The following is an 18,762-nucleotide window of genomic DNA, read 5'->3' on the forward strand; positions in this document are numbered from 1 at the left end:
AATAGAGATATCTGTACGAAATGCACAACCCGGGATCTCAGTTCCGCTCGTGCAACTTTGTCACATGTGAAACAAACAAGGCAGCTATCGTCGATTACCAGTGTGACACTAGTGTGGGCTTCGTTTTACGCGCGTTCAGATACTCAACTTTTGATTCTAATTTCTCATAAACGCAGGTTCGACATACAACTACATCAAGCAAGTACTTTCGGTAAGGCCTATTTTACCAATAGCGTCGGGTAATAGTTTGGAAGATGAGCGGGTTGCGTTAAAATGTTGAAAAGCAAACATTCTTTACTTTTCAAATTATCTTAACAAAAATACTCTCGAATTGACTATCTGGAATTTATTCTCGTGCAACACTGGTCCTTTTGCCCCTCTCACACAAGTTGCCTTAGGGTTTGGACTTAGCAGGGGGCGTAAATTCGGGGATGGATCTTTGTAGGCAAGAGTGCATTTATTTTTTCAAATATTGCAAGGACAATTTTGGCGTGAAATAAAGATTCATCAATCGCGAAGTTTGACAGGTCAGTTCTAAGCCAAAAATTCGTGTGCTTCAAGCTGGAGTATTGTTAGGTGTTGCTGTAGATTTATAAAAAAAAATTCATCGCGCAGATTTCGAGATTTTTATTTTAATATAAAAATATTACTTCCTTTTAACTGAAAAAAAATAATTTGATTTCCAAGAAGAGTGAATCTAGCGGAATCTGATAAAGCATAGTGAATTAATAAAATCTGAAAAATTTACGAAAATCGCGCCGAAAATGAGTCTTCTGTAGGCGGAATTAGTATAAGCTGTTTAGCCAAAACAACTTCGGCGCGCCACCTTAAGTCACTTGGTATTTTCAGAATGAATGCTATTTACGTAGTTCATATTATAGATCAAGTAAAAATATTGTATAATCTAGAAATGCGTAAGATGTGAGATACGTCATTTTTATGTCAGCAACTATATAATAAATCTTATGTCAAGAAATTGTGCTTTTTGTTGTCTGTAAACAATTTTATTGGAGAAGGTTTTCTTACTCTCACGTATATTAAATGTATTCAGCTATAATTTGCGTAAGAGCTGGCGGACACATGCTTGAGAGTCCAGCGTACTTTGCGTGGGAGCGCCCGCAAAGTACCCTGGATCCTCGAGCGTGTGACGGACGGTGACACGTGAGGCTAGCTTTGTAACCTCGCATGTTTATCAGAAATAAACCAGGCCTACCCTTGTACCCGCGCCTTTTTAAGGGATTGTGCTAAGCCTAGCCTTTCGTGGTTCACGCTTTCTTTACAATTTCGTAATTCAATGGGTGGGGTTTTGGCTTTCGCCTCCAAAAAAATAATGATTCACATCATGCTAAAATAAAAGCGCCTATGTTAGGGTTTGTGAGAAAATAGCCACCAGAGTGAGAAAATAGCATCCCTGCATGAAGGGGATTATCTTCGCCTCGTGATGTTAACAGAAGAGTCATAGAAGAACCACGTGTGACCCCTGACTAATAGAGTAATGAAGGTCATCGCCATCGAAGGGACATCAATCTACACATTTGCATCATCGCTCGACAGCTTGTTAAACTCAGTAACACAACGGCATTGTTAAACCTACTGAGTGTTCGCATGTGGGACCCTCGCGACCTTTACCTTTTTATGATTTTTCCCCAGTTAGAAAAGTATTACTGGGGACAACGAAAAAGCGAAGGGCTTCGGCGCTCTTTGACGCAAATTATTTATTTCCCTTATCCCAGGTGTGTGTACAGCAATGTCTATATGGCAAACGAGGCAGAAAATGTCAAAATAGGTTTACCTTTTCGAGTTTCTCTTTGATTTCCGTCAAATCATTGAACCACGAATGTTAAAAGATCCTTTGTCAGCCACGCCTTTATTATTATTATTTTTTTCAATATTTGAAAAAAACTAAATGATTGTCCAGAATACTTTATCTACCAAATTCTATATAAAAAAACTATTTTCATTGGAATCTGATGATTTGCGATGGTTTTAAAGGGGCATTTTTGGAGGGCGATTCAAATTAAAGTCAAACTAAAACTTCTCATGAAAAAAAAGCATGCAGCTATAAAAGTTCGACCATTTTATATAATCGCTGCTGTTCTTTCACTCAGTACTAACTTTCCTTTTGCCAAGCGCAGCGGGGGGTTTCATATTCCGTATTAATTGCTTTCATAGATCAGTCTAACTGAATATTAGTCACCTGTTCAGAGTAGATGTTATTGCTCTTTTTTCACGCGGGCGTTTTATAATTTTTATTTTTTGTGGTTGTCTGGAAGCCTGCAAAATATCATCAAGCGAAAGCGAAATCACATTATTTTTGGGGTGAAATTTTGGTGCGAGCAATCGTATCGTCTATTTTGTTGTGTCAAGATTTGATTATTTTATTGTCTCATGTTCGTTCTTAGAAAGGTTAGTTAACTTAATAGTGACTTAGCATTAAATATACCCTTAGCTTGCTAGAACCGATAATTAAAGGAGCGGTACTTCATAAATAGCAATTAATTCATCATTTCATAATGAAAAAGTGTTTTTTGCCTATTACGGATAAAGTGTTCATATGCCCTAAGGTTAAATAACGGTCCTTAATTTAATACTTTCAAATTAACGTGTTGTTTTTTAATGAAGAACACACGGTGAGTTAAATGACAGTTACGTCGTGTTTATGTGTTGTCAGGCAGTTTAGCTTGGAGCGTTTATGCGCCTGTATAAAAACCCTCCACCATATCCATCATACCACTTGACCGCTGCGAAGACCACCTTCACCATGAAGACACGCACCTTAATCTTTCTTATATGTGCAGCCATTTTACCCATGTGGATTTCTGGAGCATCGACTGCTAGTACCCAGTGGCCCCCCAATCGTGAAAACCTGCCGAGTAATAGACTGTTTCAAGTAGAAAAGCGTACCCCCCAGCGTAGACCGTGCTTCGGAGGATTCTGTAACACCCTCGTGGATCGTACTGATTACCCTGCTGCGAAGATTGATAGAGATCTTGGCTCATGGGTGCGCCGGGAGCCTCAGAGAGGGCTTTGCATGGCTGGACGTTGCCGAAAAGATACCGATGGCCAAGAGAAGAAGACAGACGGCAAATTTACCAGAGAATCCCTAGCACTTGTTATGCCTCGACGAGGACAAGCGAAGACGGCCCCGAACCTCGGCCTACCAGTGGTCCGTGAGCCACCAAGAGGAGTCTGCATGGCTGGTCGATGCCGTAAAGAAGTCATTCCCGGTAAGATATGTGTAAGGGCGTTCATGAGGATTTAAGTCCAGTAAATCTACGTCAAAAAAGGGGCTAACATCGGACTTATTGCAGCACAATATTTTTTAACGGTCTCTTGCACACAAAGTATCTAGGAATTGTGGAACATGGCTGCTACTGAAGTTGGGGATAAATTCTGTTGCTCTCTTAGCTGTCCTGTTAGCAGCTGCCGGTGCGCGGATGTAGGGTGATGAAACAAGCTTCTTAAACGATGCCGCCTTTCCTACCCGTATTCATGAAAGGTGGTTTCACAACCCAGAAGCGCATGGATCAAAAAGCAAAAAATAAAATGAGAAATAGAAATAGCATAAAAACTTTTCCATAGCAGCTCATTTATGTCCTTCGTTCCCCACATCTTCGTGTAGATTTGGATTTCGTCAACAACAGGGGTGATGCTAATCGTGTGGACGATTTTACCGCAGCTTTCCACATAAGCAATCATATATTCGATTCTCCATCAGCTTGCGTGTCCATTGTGCCACAACCGCTTTCCCTCGGGTACTTGCTCAACATTTAAATAAAATTCTGCCACACTCACCATAGAGTCTTACAATGCTGGAGGAAAACTTTCAGAGCTCAAAGGAGAAATGTTGTTCAAGGTCTTCTGGGGATGAGCAGCTAGAATTGAGCGCTGAAACGAGAGCTGTAACATGTACGACGTCATTGGCAATGAGCAGGGGCGAATACAGGGGGGTGGATTGGGTGGATATCCACCCCTCTTTTTTAATAAAAAAATTGAAAAGTCGCTTTGTTTGAAGAGAATAAATGTCCGAGGGACGGGAGGTACTGTCAAATTTCCTTCGCCTTATTGACGTTGCTGACATGACAAATCCAATTCAGCGTGAAGTATTGTAAGATCTATGTAGTGACCTACCAAAAACCACTGGATCAGTTATAAGCCGTCTATCCGTCCATTATCCACCCCCCATTTTGAAATCCTGGATTCGCCCCTGATGGGTGGTGCCGATTGCGAGGTTGTGCTATCTGCTCTTCTCGGTCACTTAAGCTGTATCAACATCATGTCAACATTAACTCCGCTGTCGGCTTATAGGGGTCTTGCAAAAAAGGGTGATCTTTCCGCAAGAACTTTCAGAACTGTCTAAAGGGATTGAATGTTTACAAGCATCGTCATGGTGACAAAATTTATATTTTTAACCAATGTTTTGACAGGATGAGCCCCTTCAGACTTGTGTCTGATATCACTGGGCTCCTGCATTTAAAATCACACTTAATAATTATAATTGAAAGCAGGGTTGCAGAAAGATAACAATAAACTTGAGAACGACTCCATTAAAATCAAACAAACTCAAACTAATGATAATAATTACATGATTTACATGATTCTCCTTCAAAGACCCGTAAAAATAGAAACCTGTGGGTTTTGTCCAAAATAGATGATGAGCTATTTCAGATAACGTTTATTTTTATCCGGATCGTGTAGAAATATATATTTCTTATCATTTATAGTGGTATAAATTTGATTTTTTTTAAAGCATGTGAATTTTTTTAGATTTTCATGATTTGGGACTCATGTGCTTTTTCATACAAGCCTTGTATGTGGAAATTCGATGCGGTTTTTCGGGGTGTTTGCGTGCTCCGATTTTTTTTTTTAGACTTTTAGTATGATATAAAGGGAGACTTCATTAATACAAAAAAGTTGAAAAACCTTGTGTTGCAATAATTCCGATTTTAAACCGTAGATTGATTGGAATATTTGTGCTTGATCGGGAAGAATAATTCGAATTCGGATAATTTGAACTCCCCGATAACACAAATTCGGATAACTCGAACTCCCTCTACCTTATTCTAGAGACGCAATTTTTCAGCGATTTTTATATAAAATTAGGATTCATCATTTTGAACCCCGAATGATCCATCATCCGTTTCAGTAGCTATTGCTTATACATCCTAGCATCTTCTATCGGTCTTTAGACGCCAGGTCTGGCCCCTGTTTCCATGGACACGGTTTGTTAAAAGAAGATGTGGTTGTTGTTGGGCGTGTGTGTGGGTGTGCCGTCGGGAGAGGTGGGGAGGTTCGGGAGAGGTGGGGGGAAGGATCGGGAGAGGTGGGGGGGGGGGGGGCATCGGGAGAGGTGGGGGGAGGATCGGGAGAGGTCGGGGAAGGATCGGGAGAGGTGGGGGGGGGGAGGATCGGGAGAGGATCAGGAGAGGTGGGGGGGGGGGAGGATCGGGAGAGGATCAGGAGAGGTGGGGGTGGAGGATCGGGAGAGGTGGGGGGGAGGATCGGAAGAGGTGGGGTGGAGGGGGGGAGGGCAAGCAAGAAAAATGTTTCTGGGCAAAGTATTCGCCTCGCTTTCAAAAGAGACCTAGTTACCTTTTGAGGGAAAAAAATATTCTGACGCAACTTCTTCTTTTGTTCAAATACAGAAGCTGGGGGATCATCTATGAGATGACACCGATAACAACGAGAGATCGAGCGAACCAGAGTTAGAACCTTCAAAAAAAAGAGCTATTTTGTCTAATTTTAATTAATAATAATAAATAGTGAAATATTTATTGCGCTGAAATAAAACAGTATGGCATGCTTAGTGATAGTAATTTATTTCTTTTCTCGTTGCCTGCGTTCAATAGGCCTGCTTTCCAATACCCTTCCATAGATTCATGAAAGAGTACGGGCAGCTTTTGATACCGGTTGTACTGTTTGAGATTCGTGTGGCAGGCCCTTTGGCAAGAGGGGCTGAAGATGAAGAGAGCCAACCGACGTGACGTAACAACCATCCACCGGAGTTGACATTCTCCGTCCCAAAGCTCCTCGAAGCACAACAGCGAAGGAGCTCTGGGGAAGAGAATACAGGAGTTGAACGCTCATTAGTTCCCTTTGAGTGGTTTTCATTAACCCGTGAAACAGTGATAGACAAAGTGTACTAGCCTCGGAAGAAACAAAAAGAAAAATGGATGAATTACATCGCATTAGGGTGTATTACGCTAAAGTGTAGTTCACGGCCCAATGAAAATCATCACTATCAGATATTTGAACTTAGCCGAGAAGGGGGCGCTAAAGTGTGCATATGGTATGTCAAGTCGCTAGCTTGGTATATAATGCCTGCACTTTTCTTTGCTTTAGAGCTTGCGTAGCAAGCGTTCAGTTTGTTATTCGCTTACTACGCAAAGGCTATTTGCAATCAAAAGAGTGCATAGACTAGGGCGTTACTTGGCTGTTTTCAGCTTTATGCCGCCATTCATATTGCGTTAAAACAATGTATTTTTCATTTGAAAATTTCCAAAAATCTGGTTACCCCTTACAGGATTGCTAGTGATCCAGGCCCATAATGCGAGCACATCCCCCCATCAACCCTATACATCAATCCCTTTCCATCTCCTATAGAAGAGTCGTCACAGACTGTCCTTTTTTCTATGCCAGTCTCCCCAGTAAATCCTGGGTACGCCCTGTGACAGGCGGTGCTTGTTCGCTATATGTGCACGGTTACATTAATAATGGTTGCATCTTTGATTTTAGTATATAGTATACACTATACTGCGGGAACTGAATAAATTTTCAACAATAATGCACCTTATTGGCTTGATATCGATTTTATTTTTTTATTTTTTGTACTAAGAACGACGCGTTTGTCTCAAGGCCAACCCATAAAAGACGCCAAGTTGGTAAATACAGAATATCTCCCGTATCTGTGTAGAAATCTTTACTTCTTCCGTCATATGCTGTTCGCTGATGAGAGAAATAGGAATAAGGAAAACACACCTCTTTTACACTTAATATCACTAGGACCATTCTAAGGCCCCCTGTAAAGATAGTTTGTAATGAGTGTCGTAGAATCAACATGCGCTGCGCTGTGTGTACTCTACTTGAATTCATTGCTGTTTATGGTTTTCTCGTATGCTCATTGCATAACATCCACTGGATGTCAGCGGTATAGTTTCCATCGTTACTTATAAAACCAAAAGAAATTTCTTTAAGCCTGCATAGCAAGCGCAAGAAAAGAAAAGGGACGTAAAGGGAAATTAAACCGCGCAAGGCTTTTCTCCTTTTTTCCTACTCTCCTCCGTGTGCGATTTCCTTGGGATTGGCTAAGCACGCTATGGTCTTCAAAGCTTAGGCTAACTGTGTAATCTTTGTTGCAAGGCTTGCAATGATTGCTCTGCCATTGTGGATCCGCCTCCCTTCTGAATCCCCCCTCTCTCCCCAACACCCCTCTCTCCCCAACACCCCTCTCTCCCCAACACCCCTCTCTCCCCAACACCCCTCTCTCCCCAACACCCGTCTCCTTATGGGACTTACGCTGGATTCGCTCCTTGCCCACCTTTTATTTCCTTGTGGTTCTATCATTGATCTTTTGATGGGACAAACTCCAGAGTCCTTCGGATAAGGCTACGTCGGCTATATGGATTACAATAAGACTTAAAGCAAGGATCCCTTTGCTTTGATTCACTTGATGTCTGCGTCGGTATCCCTGTGGTGTGCTGCGGATTCTTGCTCGCTGGATACCTGTGGTGCTTTAAATAAAAAAAAGCAGTGACAAGATAACGGAGCTTTGGCTCATCACAAGTACGATAACGACAAGCCATTTACTAACACACTTCATTTTCGCCTCGAGCGTCACTGTGTTGATTTGCGCTGCGCTTTGAGAGACTTTATATACTAGTAACAGCTTACAGAAATCGCAAAGCGTATGTTTGCCTGTGTAATTGATGTTGAAACGGAAGGTAGGCAAAAAGGCAATTCTTTGTAGCCTTGCTTCCCTCGACACCGTAATGAAGATATATTCTCCTTTGTGTTTAGCACACGTAGTCCTCTGCACACCAGGCCGCCCTTTTTTTTGCAAAGGGGAGAACGGATGTTAAAGGGCGGATGAGAAAACACATAATATTAGAACTGACGCCGTAATGAATGAAGCAGAAATTGCAAATTGACCAAAGAGAGTGCTGTTCCCATTTTGATGCGCAAAAAAATCTACAGTTTTTCTTGTATATCATCACTTTATCTGTTTATCAGAATAAAAAGATGTATGACTTAGGGTCAATATTCCGCTTCCTAAAATATCGTGCATTTTTAAAGTGAATTAATCTAATTAATTACTGTAATTAGTGAGCCCACCAATTGCCGCAGTTGTAGGAACAAACTAGATGCGACCCCTGTAAATGTGTTATTTTAATATAAGCCATTTATAAAAGTTCTATAAAGATTTATCATGCCTTTATGACTAGCCTATAATACATACGAGTAGGTGTTTTTATATAATGTGCGTATGGTGAGAATAGAGTGATTTTACTTGCTGAAGAGCAGAAAGGATAAAAGGGTTCCAATTCTTATCGTTTCGGTCACGAAACAAAAATTCAACAAATGTGGTATTTAGCCGTTTGTTGGTCTGTTGCCAATTGAAAAGAAAGTCATGTGAATCTAGAGGCAGTCACTATTTGAATTTATCTATTTCCTTTAATCATAAGTACGATTCAGACCAGACGCGTAGATTTTTTAGATGAAATAATACTACGAGCGTTTAAAATAATCTTTACTTGAACTTAAATACAATGTATAATAAACGAAAACAGAAAGGTATAAAGTGCCCCTTTTCAAGTTTTTAAAAAATACATTTTTTTTGCACTTGTACTTACAACAACGTTTTTTTAATAGGAAAGTTGTACTCAGAATCCAATTGTCCTAGTCCACAGTGGTTTATAGAGAACGTTTGAATGGCGGAACTGAAAACATTGTGAATACTGTACGCACACAAGCAAACGGTGTGTGTTTCATATTTTTTTCATATACCATTTATTAGCCTGTGCCAGTTCTCCTAGTATCATTTTATTTGAAATAGGTGTAAATGGAAGCAAGTGGCATGGCACAAGACGTGTCATGTTTGTGCTGGGAAGCCTGTGGTTTGAAAATGTTGATTACAGCGTTTTCGGGTTACCTGTGGTACTAGAGTCTGGGTCGGGTGCCGAGGCGTTCTTTTTCCGTCGAGTTTTTAGCAAGAGCACGTGTAATAAACAGTGTCCTAACAACTCGACAAAAACCGGCTAAGACATGGGAAAGATAAAAACACCAAAGGCAGCTAAAAAGGTCAGTCTGTTTACAGTAAATTGTGGCGGTAATATTGATATACTGTGTAAAATGTGAGGTTTCTGAGCGATCTAAAATTTGCAAGCATGGTTCTTGTTTGTGTCGAATGTTGCACAACTTCCGTCGATCATAAACTCGTGAAATTTGAGATATTATAGATGCTACTGCAACATAAAGCCACAGGATGACTTAAGGTTTTATTGTTTTAGTTTTTTGATCGACGGTATATCGAAACTTAGGGTTTTGAGCTTGTTTATGTTAGTATTTGGTCGGGGCGACACAAGACCACGTGCCAAGAGTTCGTGCTCCCAGTAAGTAGAGTGGCATCGACAGAAAAAGCGTCCTTTCCGCGAAGATAACATCTTTTAGAAGTTCAGCTGCATTTTCAAACGTTTCAGCAGTTGTCTTCTGCACGATCTCAGGTTTTTTCTGACTTTTTCTATCGGTAGAACCCAAATACTTTGATAGGTCAAAAATACCTTCTAAAACGAACGCTTAAACGAACATAGATTATTTTTAATCCATGAATAGAAAGGAATAGGAATAGAAAGCAAAGTGTCCCTCATAGACTATTGAACAATCTGTACCTACCAAATTTATTTCAGACTCCTCTGCCCACAAAGAAAGAGGTTGTCAAGAAATCAAAGAAGAAGGAAGAGTCATCAGAGTCGGATTCTGAGTCTGAAGAGGAGGCTCCTGTCAAGCTGAAAGCAGACGTACTCAAGCTTAAGGGAATCAAGAAGCCAGACTCTTCATCATCCTCAGAGTCAGACAGCGAGGAGGAAGCCCCTAAAAAGCCAGCTGCCAAGCAAAATGGCAAGGCCAAAAAGCAGAATGGTAAAGCTCCTGTCAAAAAAGCTGCCAAATCGTCATCTGAATCTGAGAGTGACGAAGACGCCCCAAAGATAAAAGCTCCCGTTGCCAAAACAAGTGGCAAAAATTCTGCTAAGAAGGCTGCTGAATCGTCATCAGAATCCGAATCTGAGAGTGAAGAGGAAGCCCCAAAAAAGAAAGAAGCTCCTGTTGCAAAACAGAATGGCAAATCAAAGAAGGCAAAGAAAGAGGAGTCAAGTTCTGAGTCAGATAGTGACAGTGATGAGGAAACACCAACTCCCAAGAAGACAGTGCCAGCCAAGGAGGAGAGTAGCAGTTCAGAGGAGGATTCTGATAAGGAGGGAGCTCCTGCTAAAAAGCCCAAGGCATCCCCAGCTGAACAAGCCAATAGCAAGAAGGCAGCTAAGAAACCAGAGAAGACAAAGCCAGCAGATTCTGACTCTGATTCTGAGAGTGACAGTGATGACAAAGAAAAAGCCTCCAAAAAGCCAGTGGTTGCCAAAAAAGCAGCCAAGGAGGAGAGCAGCAGCAGTGAAGAGGATTCAGATGACGATGATGAGAAACCTGCAGCGACTGCTTCTAAACCTGACAAGAAAACTTCAAACAAGCGCAAAGAAAGCAGCAGTGAGGACGACTCTGATGACAGCGATGGAGATGAACCCGCTGCTAAAAAAGTCAAGCCGGCCAAGGCAGAGAAGGAGGAATCAAGCAGTGACGAGGAGGAGTCAGACGAGGAGGAAGAGGAGGAGAAACCTAAACCAAAGAAAAGAAAAGCCACTGAAGAATTCTCTGCTCCAAAGGCAAAGAATCCTAAACCGACTGATGACAATGAATCAAGTAAGTTTCTCACTAATTGAAGATATTGTGGGAAGGAAATGTATTCTCTTAGCTCGCTGATGTCACCTGGTATATTTAACCCATTCGCTCCTGGAATAATAGCACGCGCGATTCACCCTCTCCCTGGGAGTTTTCACAAGTTTTGCAAATTCCCTCAAGAAGAAAACAAAACAAATATGTGCAGTAAACTGCGAGACAATATTACATAAAAGCAAATAGTGCATCTTATTCTGAAAAAGATGAGGAATCCAATGGTGTAAAAATTAATCTGTAAAGAACTAGGAAAATATAAAAACTAGACGATTATTTGACAAGTTTATTGCAATTTCATCAATTTAGTGAACACGAAGAATCAAAACACAACTTCTTATGACAAATTTTTTTTTTTTAATAAATACATAAATCAATACAATATTTTAAATAAATGTACTCAAAGTATTCCTGAATACATTCCGTGAGTTTTTTTCATAGATTAGATTTCAAGACTTGGTAAAACAAAGACATTCTATAAACCAGTTTTACGATTTCAAAGTGCGTGTTCTGGACACAGCGACGGTTAAACTTTCCATGTTTAGATAACACAATATCTTAGTGCTTTCCCTGGATTTCCTAAACTCACAATTAGTTTACAACATCTTCAATCTATTATCAACTGAAAGTATTGGTTACTTATTGATTTTCCTTAATTTTTATTTACCAAGAACGGAGGAATATTGAATTGATTCAAATCGTTCGCACTGTTTTTGTTAGTCAGGTCTATCGTTCTCAAACAGAGCAAAAATAAAACATGCAAAATATTCGGGTTAATCCATCTAAAAAAACCCTTTGTGACATCCTTGTTGCCTTGCAGATGTTGTGTGATCCAGGAAAGGTTATTTTTGTACCATTTTGACCTCATGAAATGAGTATTTTGAGATAAGAGCAACCACAGGAGCAACCACACGTGGTCTAATTATTGAATTCACCCCGGCCTGATTTAGCCAAAATAAATATCATGATTCAGGTCTTATCACAAAAATAAGAAGCCTCCATCCATACCGCAGACTTTTAGTGGGTAGATAATTAATTCTGACCAGACTAGAAGCAGTGTACTTCTCGAAACATGTCAAAATCTCCACTGTGAGACTCAAAAAGTTGGATTTCGCTGTCAGAATCCCGCGTGATCTCAGATATCTTTACGCACTATTTCCTGTCATTTTTCATTAAAATGGACTGTAATTATCCTCTCTGGGACTATCGTGTCAAGTTTTCTAATTATCTTTCTTTACCAAGCCTTGAAAGCGAGAAAATAATGAAAATATTGCAATTTTCAAGCACTACCGGGTCTCTAAAAATTCAACATGGCAGTCGCACGAGAAAAGTGATTTCACTACAAGGCACTGTTCTATTGTTCGGTTGCTAGGAGATGCGCAAAAGATCTCATTTGATTGGTCAATTCTTTGTCATGCTACAGCTGAATTTGCAAAAGATTTACTCCACGGGGAGGGGAGCTAGAGAGGTTTTTCTTGCGCGCGCTAAAAACGGCGGGTTCAGGGAAATAAGCAGGTTTTTCCGACGGCCGGTTCAGGGGGTCAATGGGTTAACATTCAAATAAAAAAATAAAGATTATTTATTCTTTGATGGGACAAAGTCACAGTGGGATTTTTACTATGTATTGGTTTTTAAAGTGTCATAATGTCTTGTTTTGTGTTATTTTTTCAGTGAGTGTATTTTTGGGTAACCTTTCATTTGATGCTGATGAAGAGACGCTTGCTGCATTTTTTGAAGAGAAGGGACTCTCTGCTACTTGCCGAGTCATCACCCAAGAAGGCAGATCCAGAGGGTCAGTTCCATTTTTTGTTCTAAAAGAGATAGATTTGTGTGAAGTTCGAGGAGTCAGATCTTGACAAAAGTAAAGTGCAAAAGAAATTGTATCAACTTGGTCTCTTTGTTTTTTTTTTTTTTTTTTTTGCAAAATTGGCAACATACACTAAATAGATTAACTTTCATTAGAATTAGTTAGAATTTACTTTACTTGAGGTTTAGTGTGCTCAGATCAAATGCTTGGCTAACCCTTTTTCATTCTGTAGGTTTGGATATGCAGATTTCACCAGTAAAGAGGACTACAACAAGGCCTTAGAGCTCAATGGTGAGGACTGCTGTGGGCGGGAGATTCGCATTAACCCAGCAAACAGCAAGCCCAGCAGGGGTGGTGGTAATACACCAAGAGGAGGTGGCCGTGGCCGTGGCGGCCGTGGGGGATTTAGTGGTGGCCGTGATCAGAACCCTCCTAACAGCAGCTTGATTGTCAGGAATCTTTCGTATGATACCACAACAGATTCACTTGGTGCAGCATTTGAGGGATGCAGTAATGCCAAAGTCATTTTCGACAGAGAATCAGGAGAATCCAGAGGGTAAGCCCTTTACAACCCCTTTTGTTCTATCTGTATTCTAGAGTTGCCAATTTGATTGAAGTCCTAGCATCTCAGGGGTTTCATCAAGTTTCAGAGCAGATGGAGATTAATAAGTAGGGATGGAAGTTATTTTATTTTATTAATTAAAATAAAACTTAAATCAACTTTTTTTAAAGTAGCTGGGACTCGCTTGAAATTAGCTGGCAGTTCCACCTGCTGCCGGGGCCTTATGAAACACATTCCCTGCACTTTTCAATGATTTTTAATTGTTGAAAACTTTGTAGTATTCATGAAAAGGCAGGGAAGCAACATGCCCAAAAAGACAATGGTGGGTGTGATTGGGGGGAAGAATGCCAGCAATAGGTGAAACATTTAAGTTTTTTACTTAAATATCTCACAGTTACACATTAGTTACCTGTAGGGTTTTGTTGGTTCTTTGTTTGCCTAAACATTTTTTCTATGGTTGGATCTCTACTCTTAAAATGCCCTTGTTACATTTTAAGTGGGAACCCAATAAAATTATGGACTGCTTAAATGTTGTTGCATACTTCCAAGGCAATTCTCAAATTGGTTGAAAGGCTCTAAGAATATATTGTCAAACTGTATACAGATTTTCTTCTCACACTGATTTTCCCTTGGATTGCTAGTATGTGTCTATGTTCTCTTCCTGACCAACTTCTTTTTCATCTCAAGGTTTGGATTTGTCGACTATGATGATGTGGAAACAGCCAAAAAAGTTCTCAGTGAGATGGCAGGTGCTGAAGTCGATGGCCGCCAAGTAAGACTAGACTTCGCCTCTCCAAGAACTGAAGGTGGAGGTCGTGGTGGTGGAAGGGGAGGAGGACGTGGTGGTTTCCGTGGTGGACGAGGAGGCCGTGGTGGTGGTGGAAGGGGAGGTAGGTTGAACAAGGAAATAATTTTATATTAGAATGGGGCACGTTTCATCATTTTTAACTCTTTGGGACTTCTATGTCACTGGATGATAGCTATATCAATCATCCAAAAACGTTTTCAGATCTTTCTGTGCTTTCTCAACACATTTCTGTTAACGTCTGGTTAAAGCTTCTTAAATACTTATTAGGTTAAATGATGTTTTTTTTTTCATATTTTTTTTTTTTTTACAAATGCCATCATTATATCAAGATAATTACTTGTATTAACAGTCAACATGAAATTGTTTTTTTTTTAGGTCGAGGAGGTGGGATGGGTGCAAGAAAACAAGGCATTCAAGAATTCAAGGGCTCCAAAATTACATTTGACTAACTCATAAAAGATAGGATCTTTTTTAAGCCTTTTTTAGTTGGTTTGCTAGGCATATATGATATTTACAGATAAATAGGCAACTGTTGATATTATAAATCAACTCCATACTCTCCACCTACATCCCTCTGAACAACACATAATTTGACATAAATGAAGTTGTTGTTTTTACAGCAATATTGTTAGAGTACACTGATTACATTCCTTAAAAGACTATTTTACCAATTGATATTGAATAGCATGCTGTATTATATTGGTCGTGTAAATTATAGCTTTAGGAAGGATTATTTTTTATGTATTGTCATTATGGATAGTTAGCCCCATTATCCCCTCTTGTCGATCATGACCTGGCCATTGTCAAAGGGAGGTATTCATGAAATATGTATATATTATACACTAAACCATGGAAGTGACTGGTGATTTGAAAACAAAGATTTCAGGGCACTGAAGACTCTTCTCTTCTGCCGTGAAAATGGGTGTCTGGACCCTTCAGGGGGCAGTCTACTTATTGTCATCTTTAAGTGTATTTTGTACTGTAGATCCAACTTGCCAATAAAGTGAGGCTGTTGCTAACAGTTCAATGTCAGTACCGAATCTAGGGTGAGATTTTAGGTGTTTTACTCCCCACCACACCTTTGGGGTAGCCTGCGTAGCAGCTCAAAAAGGGACAGGCTAGTTTTGAGCTGCCAGGAAATTGTGTGAAAAGGATGCCTTAAGGACATATCCCAAGCTGCATGCTCCTAGCCATTTATTTTGCTGTTTTTTGTGGCAGTGCCCAAAAAATAGTATTAAGTTTAAAAAAAAAAATTCTGGGGAAACCGCCCTGATTTGAGCAAATTTTATCAATAAAATTGCTGCATTTGTATCTGTGTTAGTTGGAAAGGCAAACGTAATGAAAAAGAATTAACTCACCCACAATCTTCAGTGAAAGCTAGACCCTCCTGTGTCTTTGTTGATATAGATCGAAAATCTCAAGGCTTGAGAATTTTTGGAGGGAGGTGTGAGGTATTTTTGTGGGTTGGGTATACCCTTGCCGGCATTTGCTGTATAGAAAGCTCTTGCAAAAAAATCCACCTATAGATCTAACAAGGGTGTTACATAAATTGCTCTCTCAATAGAATTATTGTAAAAGAATTATTATAAAAGAAAATAGGCAAAATGTCGATTTTCTATAGAATAATTTTTCGGAAGCAATAATTGCTAAAAAGTGGGAGATCTGGTGCTCAACGTGGGAGAAGAGGTCCAAAATCTTGAGACTCCTGCCTTATGTTGTAGCTTTAGTTTGACAGTTCTTGAAATCTAATATTAAATGGCTTGTGCTTTTTTGCTTCTTTTATTCTGGCCCCTCATCAGAAAATTTTTGTAGAACCCCTATTACCTTTGTCTCCACTTGACACATTACTCATCTTTAAAGAACAGAGAGTATAAAAACTTGTGTACTGCCTTGATTACTACCCTCCAGCACAGAGCTTTTTTGTCCCCTTTTATGTGGAGCAAAGAAAACAAGTGTCACAGAAAGCTCTGGGTACCTTAACCCTTTCACTATCAAAACGGCATACAACTCAAAACAATCGTCCCCCTCCTCCCTAGGGAATTCATGCTGTAGGAAAACACGTGGACTATTGTTCTTACAACATTAGCCAATCAAATCCCACCAACTGCGCATAATTTTTCATTGTATAAGGTGTGTGAGCGGCGACCGAAAACTTATCAGTCACCCCTGTACTGCAAACATGGAGGAATCTTTAGCGAGCGATGCGAGCGATTTTTGGTGTTAACCCTGACGAAAATGATGATGTAAACAATTCTGAAAAAGAGTTTCGGGGTTTTGAACTTTCTTCTGAGGAAGAAAGCTTCTAGTCTTGTACTCCCCCCTCCAAGTTTTCCTTCTTGGCTTGCCTGACTGATAGGGGTGTGGACATACACCAATACCTAAATCTGCACTTTGGGCCTGCAAGCGCTGGATGGTATTTTATAAGAAAAGACCTGACCAAGATTGCAAGGTTTCAATTCACTTGGTTCTTTCTCATAGAAAACACAAGTCAACGCCTTCAAGCAAGCTATTTTCCTTTCGTTAGAGAGCTGTCAACAATTTTTGCATGTGGTTCATTCCAATAACATAATATGAATAACAATCATAATCTGAGATCCCAATCAGCAACTAAAATTAGTTGCCCTGCTAGGTAATAAATGAGGAAATCTAGACTTAGCTTGATTTAATTTATTTTTCTTTAGCACAACTTTAAAAGGTCTTTAATATGATTCATAGTCAAACAAAGTGACCAGAGTGTGATGTGACATGAGTGTGCTGATATAACACTCCCACCAAAATGCTGGTGGATGTTATCTCAGCAAACTATTATAAATAAAGTGTATGAGCTTTTCAGTTTGATTTCTGCTTCTTTTTTCCTGGTCTTTCCTCTCGCTTTGCTTCTGGATTCTGTTTCTCAGGACGTGGCTTTTGCCATTGAAGAGGGTGTTTTCTAAAACATGGCCATGGAGGAAGAACAACCTAAAATGTGATTAAAATTATTTAACAGTGTCAACCAAAGAAAACTTATTTTATAGAAAACTCATTATTTACAGCTCTCTAAGCCAGTAATTACGCAGGGGAGGATACAGGGGGGTGGATATCCACACACCTTTTTGAGAAAAAAAATTGAAAAGTCTCTTTGTTTGAAAAAAATAAATAAATGTCTGAGGGACAGGAGGTAGGGGTACTGTCCATTTTCCTTCGCCTGCTTGACTTTGCTGATGCGACAAGTCCAATCCAGTGTGAAGTATTGTAAGATCTATGTAGTGACCTACCAAAAACCACTAGATCAGTTATAAGCCGACTGTCCGGCGATCATCCACCCCCCATTTAGAAATCCTAGATCCGCCCCTGTTACCACACAGCCAAAGCTCCTGTAAGCAATTACTAAAAAGAGGGTAGTTTAAAGGGGTGAATCTATGAAACTTACCAAACAGCTAACCACAAATCCAGCAATCAAGATCATCACAGTAGCGCCAAACTGCTCTACATAATAGCCCCACAGGAAACCAGCGACCTGAGAGAGAGAACTTTTTCAAAACTTCCATAAAAACATAAATCACACCTAGCTTGTTCTTTATTTACACAAGTAAGCAGAATAAATCATAGATACAATACAGTACTTACTCCAAAAAATATTATGATGATATGGAAGAGCTTCTCTGCAAGTTTCTGACCCTCATAGTCCTGTGGAGTAGAAAAGATTTCCCCCAAGCAGTGGGAGGCACAGTTAAGATTAAAAGAAAAGATTTCACGATGGTGTTGGATAAATTGGGCTACGTAAGGAAATTATCATTTTATTCATTTTAATAGGAAATAGGCAAAATATCAATTTTCTTAAGAATAATTTTTCAGAAGCAATAAAAGTCGCTAAAAAGCAGGAGATATGGTGCTCTATGCAGGAGAGTGGGAGAAGATGTCCAAAATCTTGAGACTCCTGCCTAAGTTGTCAGGTATGAGATATGGGAAAACCCCAAAGATGCACCTAAAAAAGTAAGGTGAAAAACATTGTGACACCACCGCACTGATGCTTATTTCAGCACTCTGATGACCTATTGTTTATTTGTTGTTGTTTTGAGGGAGTCCTGGGGGTCCTTATGCATGAGGGGAGATAATTTTTTTAAATATAAATGTACTATTTTAGTTGACTAGGTACCAGCAGAAGTTAAAGCTATCATTTTTGCAAAACTCTTTTGCCCTATTACATCTCATTTTGAGTTGCATGATAGCATTACTTGAATTTTGATAGTGTTAATTTATAAGCATAATGTAAATCATCCGTTAAAAGAAAATAACAAAAAATAGAGCAAGCAAAGGCCTAGCAGCAAGGTCACGAAATAATTGGTCTCTCACCCTACTTCCTACTGATGTTAGTCATTTATAAAATGAATGTAACTAATAACTAGACACAAACACTTACCAGATGAGTTGGAATACTTTTAAATATATTGAGATTCATTTTGATCTGTATCCAGAGCCTATTTTCTCTATTGAATAGCCTGATTACATGAGGAAATGCTTCGCTCTTTTCACAAAACTACACGTCTCTTTGTGGCTATTAGCGGGCTCAGACGCTTCAGCGTCATACAATACCATCGTATGCGCAAA

The 18,762-nt window shown here is 39.8% G+C and overlaps 3 protein-coding genes across 5 annotated transcripts in view; 2 read left to right on the forward strand and 1 right to left on the reverse strand.

Moving 5' to 3' along the window:
* The window catches only part of LOC5507781 (centrosomal protein of 104 kDa), a 38,685-nt gene extending 32,521 nt beyond the window's left edge, over positions 1-6,164 (forward strand). Inside the window, exons 36-37 of the transcript XR_007307407.1 lie at positions 2,799-3,227; positions 5,646-6,164. The gene's annotated coding sequence lies outside the window, so the exon portion shown is untranslated. The remainder of the gene's footprint in view (positions 1-2,798; positions 3,228-5,645) is intronic.
* Positions 6,165-9,140: 2,976 nt separating this feature from the next.
* On the forward strand, positions 9,141-15,194 carry LOC5510027 (nucleolin 2). 3 transcript variants are annotated; one of them, XM_048725205.1, is made up of 7 exons: positions 9,141-9,297; positions 9,903-10,172; positions 10,275-10,968; positions 12,670-12,790; positions 13,038-13,361; positions 14,055-14,257; positions 14,551-15,194. In XM_048725205.1, exons 1-7 carry the CDS (start codon positions 9,262-9,264, stop codon positions 14,622-14,624), a joined length of 1,722 nt encoding a protein of 573 aa, XP_048581162.1. In that variant the 5' UTR covers positions 9,141-9,261; the 3' UTR covers positions 14,625-15,194. The 3 variants fall into 3 exon arrangements, with proteins under 3 accessions (XP_048581162.1, XP_001630508.1, XP_048581161.1); XM_001630458.3 differs by having other exon boundaries at positions 9,903-10,968; XM_048725204.1 differs by having other exon boundaries at positions 9,903-10,968; positions 14,055-14,200.
* A 1,633-nt stretch (positions 15,195-16,827) lies between these two features.
* Positions 16,828-18,733, reverse strand: LOC5510034 (signal peptidase complex subunit 1). The gene is made up of 4 exons (XM_001630495.3): positions 18,575-18,733; positions 17,782-17,841; positions 17,585-17,671; positions 16,828-17,133 (listed from the first exon to the last, which is right to left on the reverse strand). The coding sequence occupies exons 1-4, from the start codon at positions 18,611-18,613 to the stop codon at positions 17,005-17,007; spliced, it is 315 nt and encodes a 104-aa protein (XP_001630545.1). The 5' UTR covers positions 18,614-18,733; the 3' UTR covers positions 16,828-17,004.
* Positions 18,734-18,762: the final 29 nt, after the last annotated feature.

The sequence above is a fragment of the Nematostella vectensis genome, chromosome 3 (assembly GCF_932526225.1).
Source record: "Nematostella vectensis chromosome 3, jaNemVect1.1, whole genome shotgun sequence".
NCBI lineage: Eukaryota > Metazoa > Cnidaria > Anthozoa > Actiniaria > Edwardsiidae > Nematostella > Nematostella vectensis.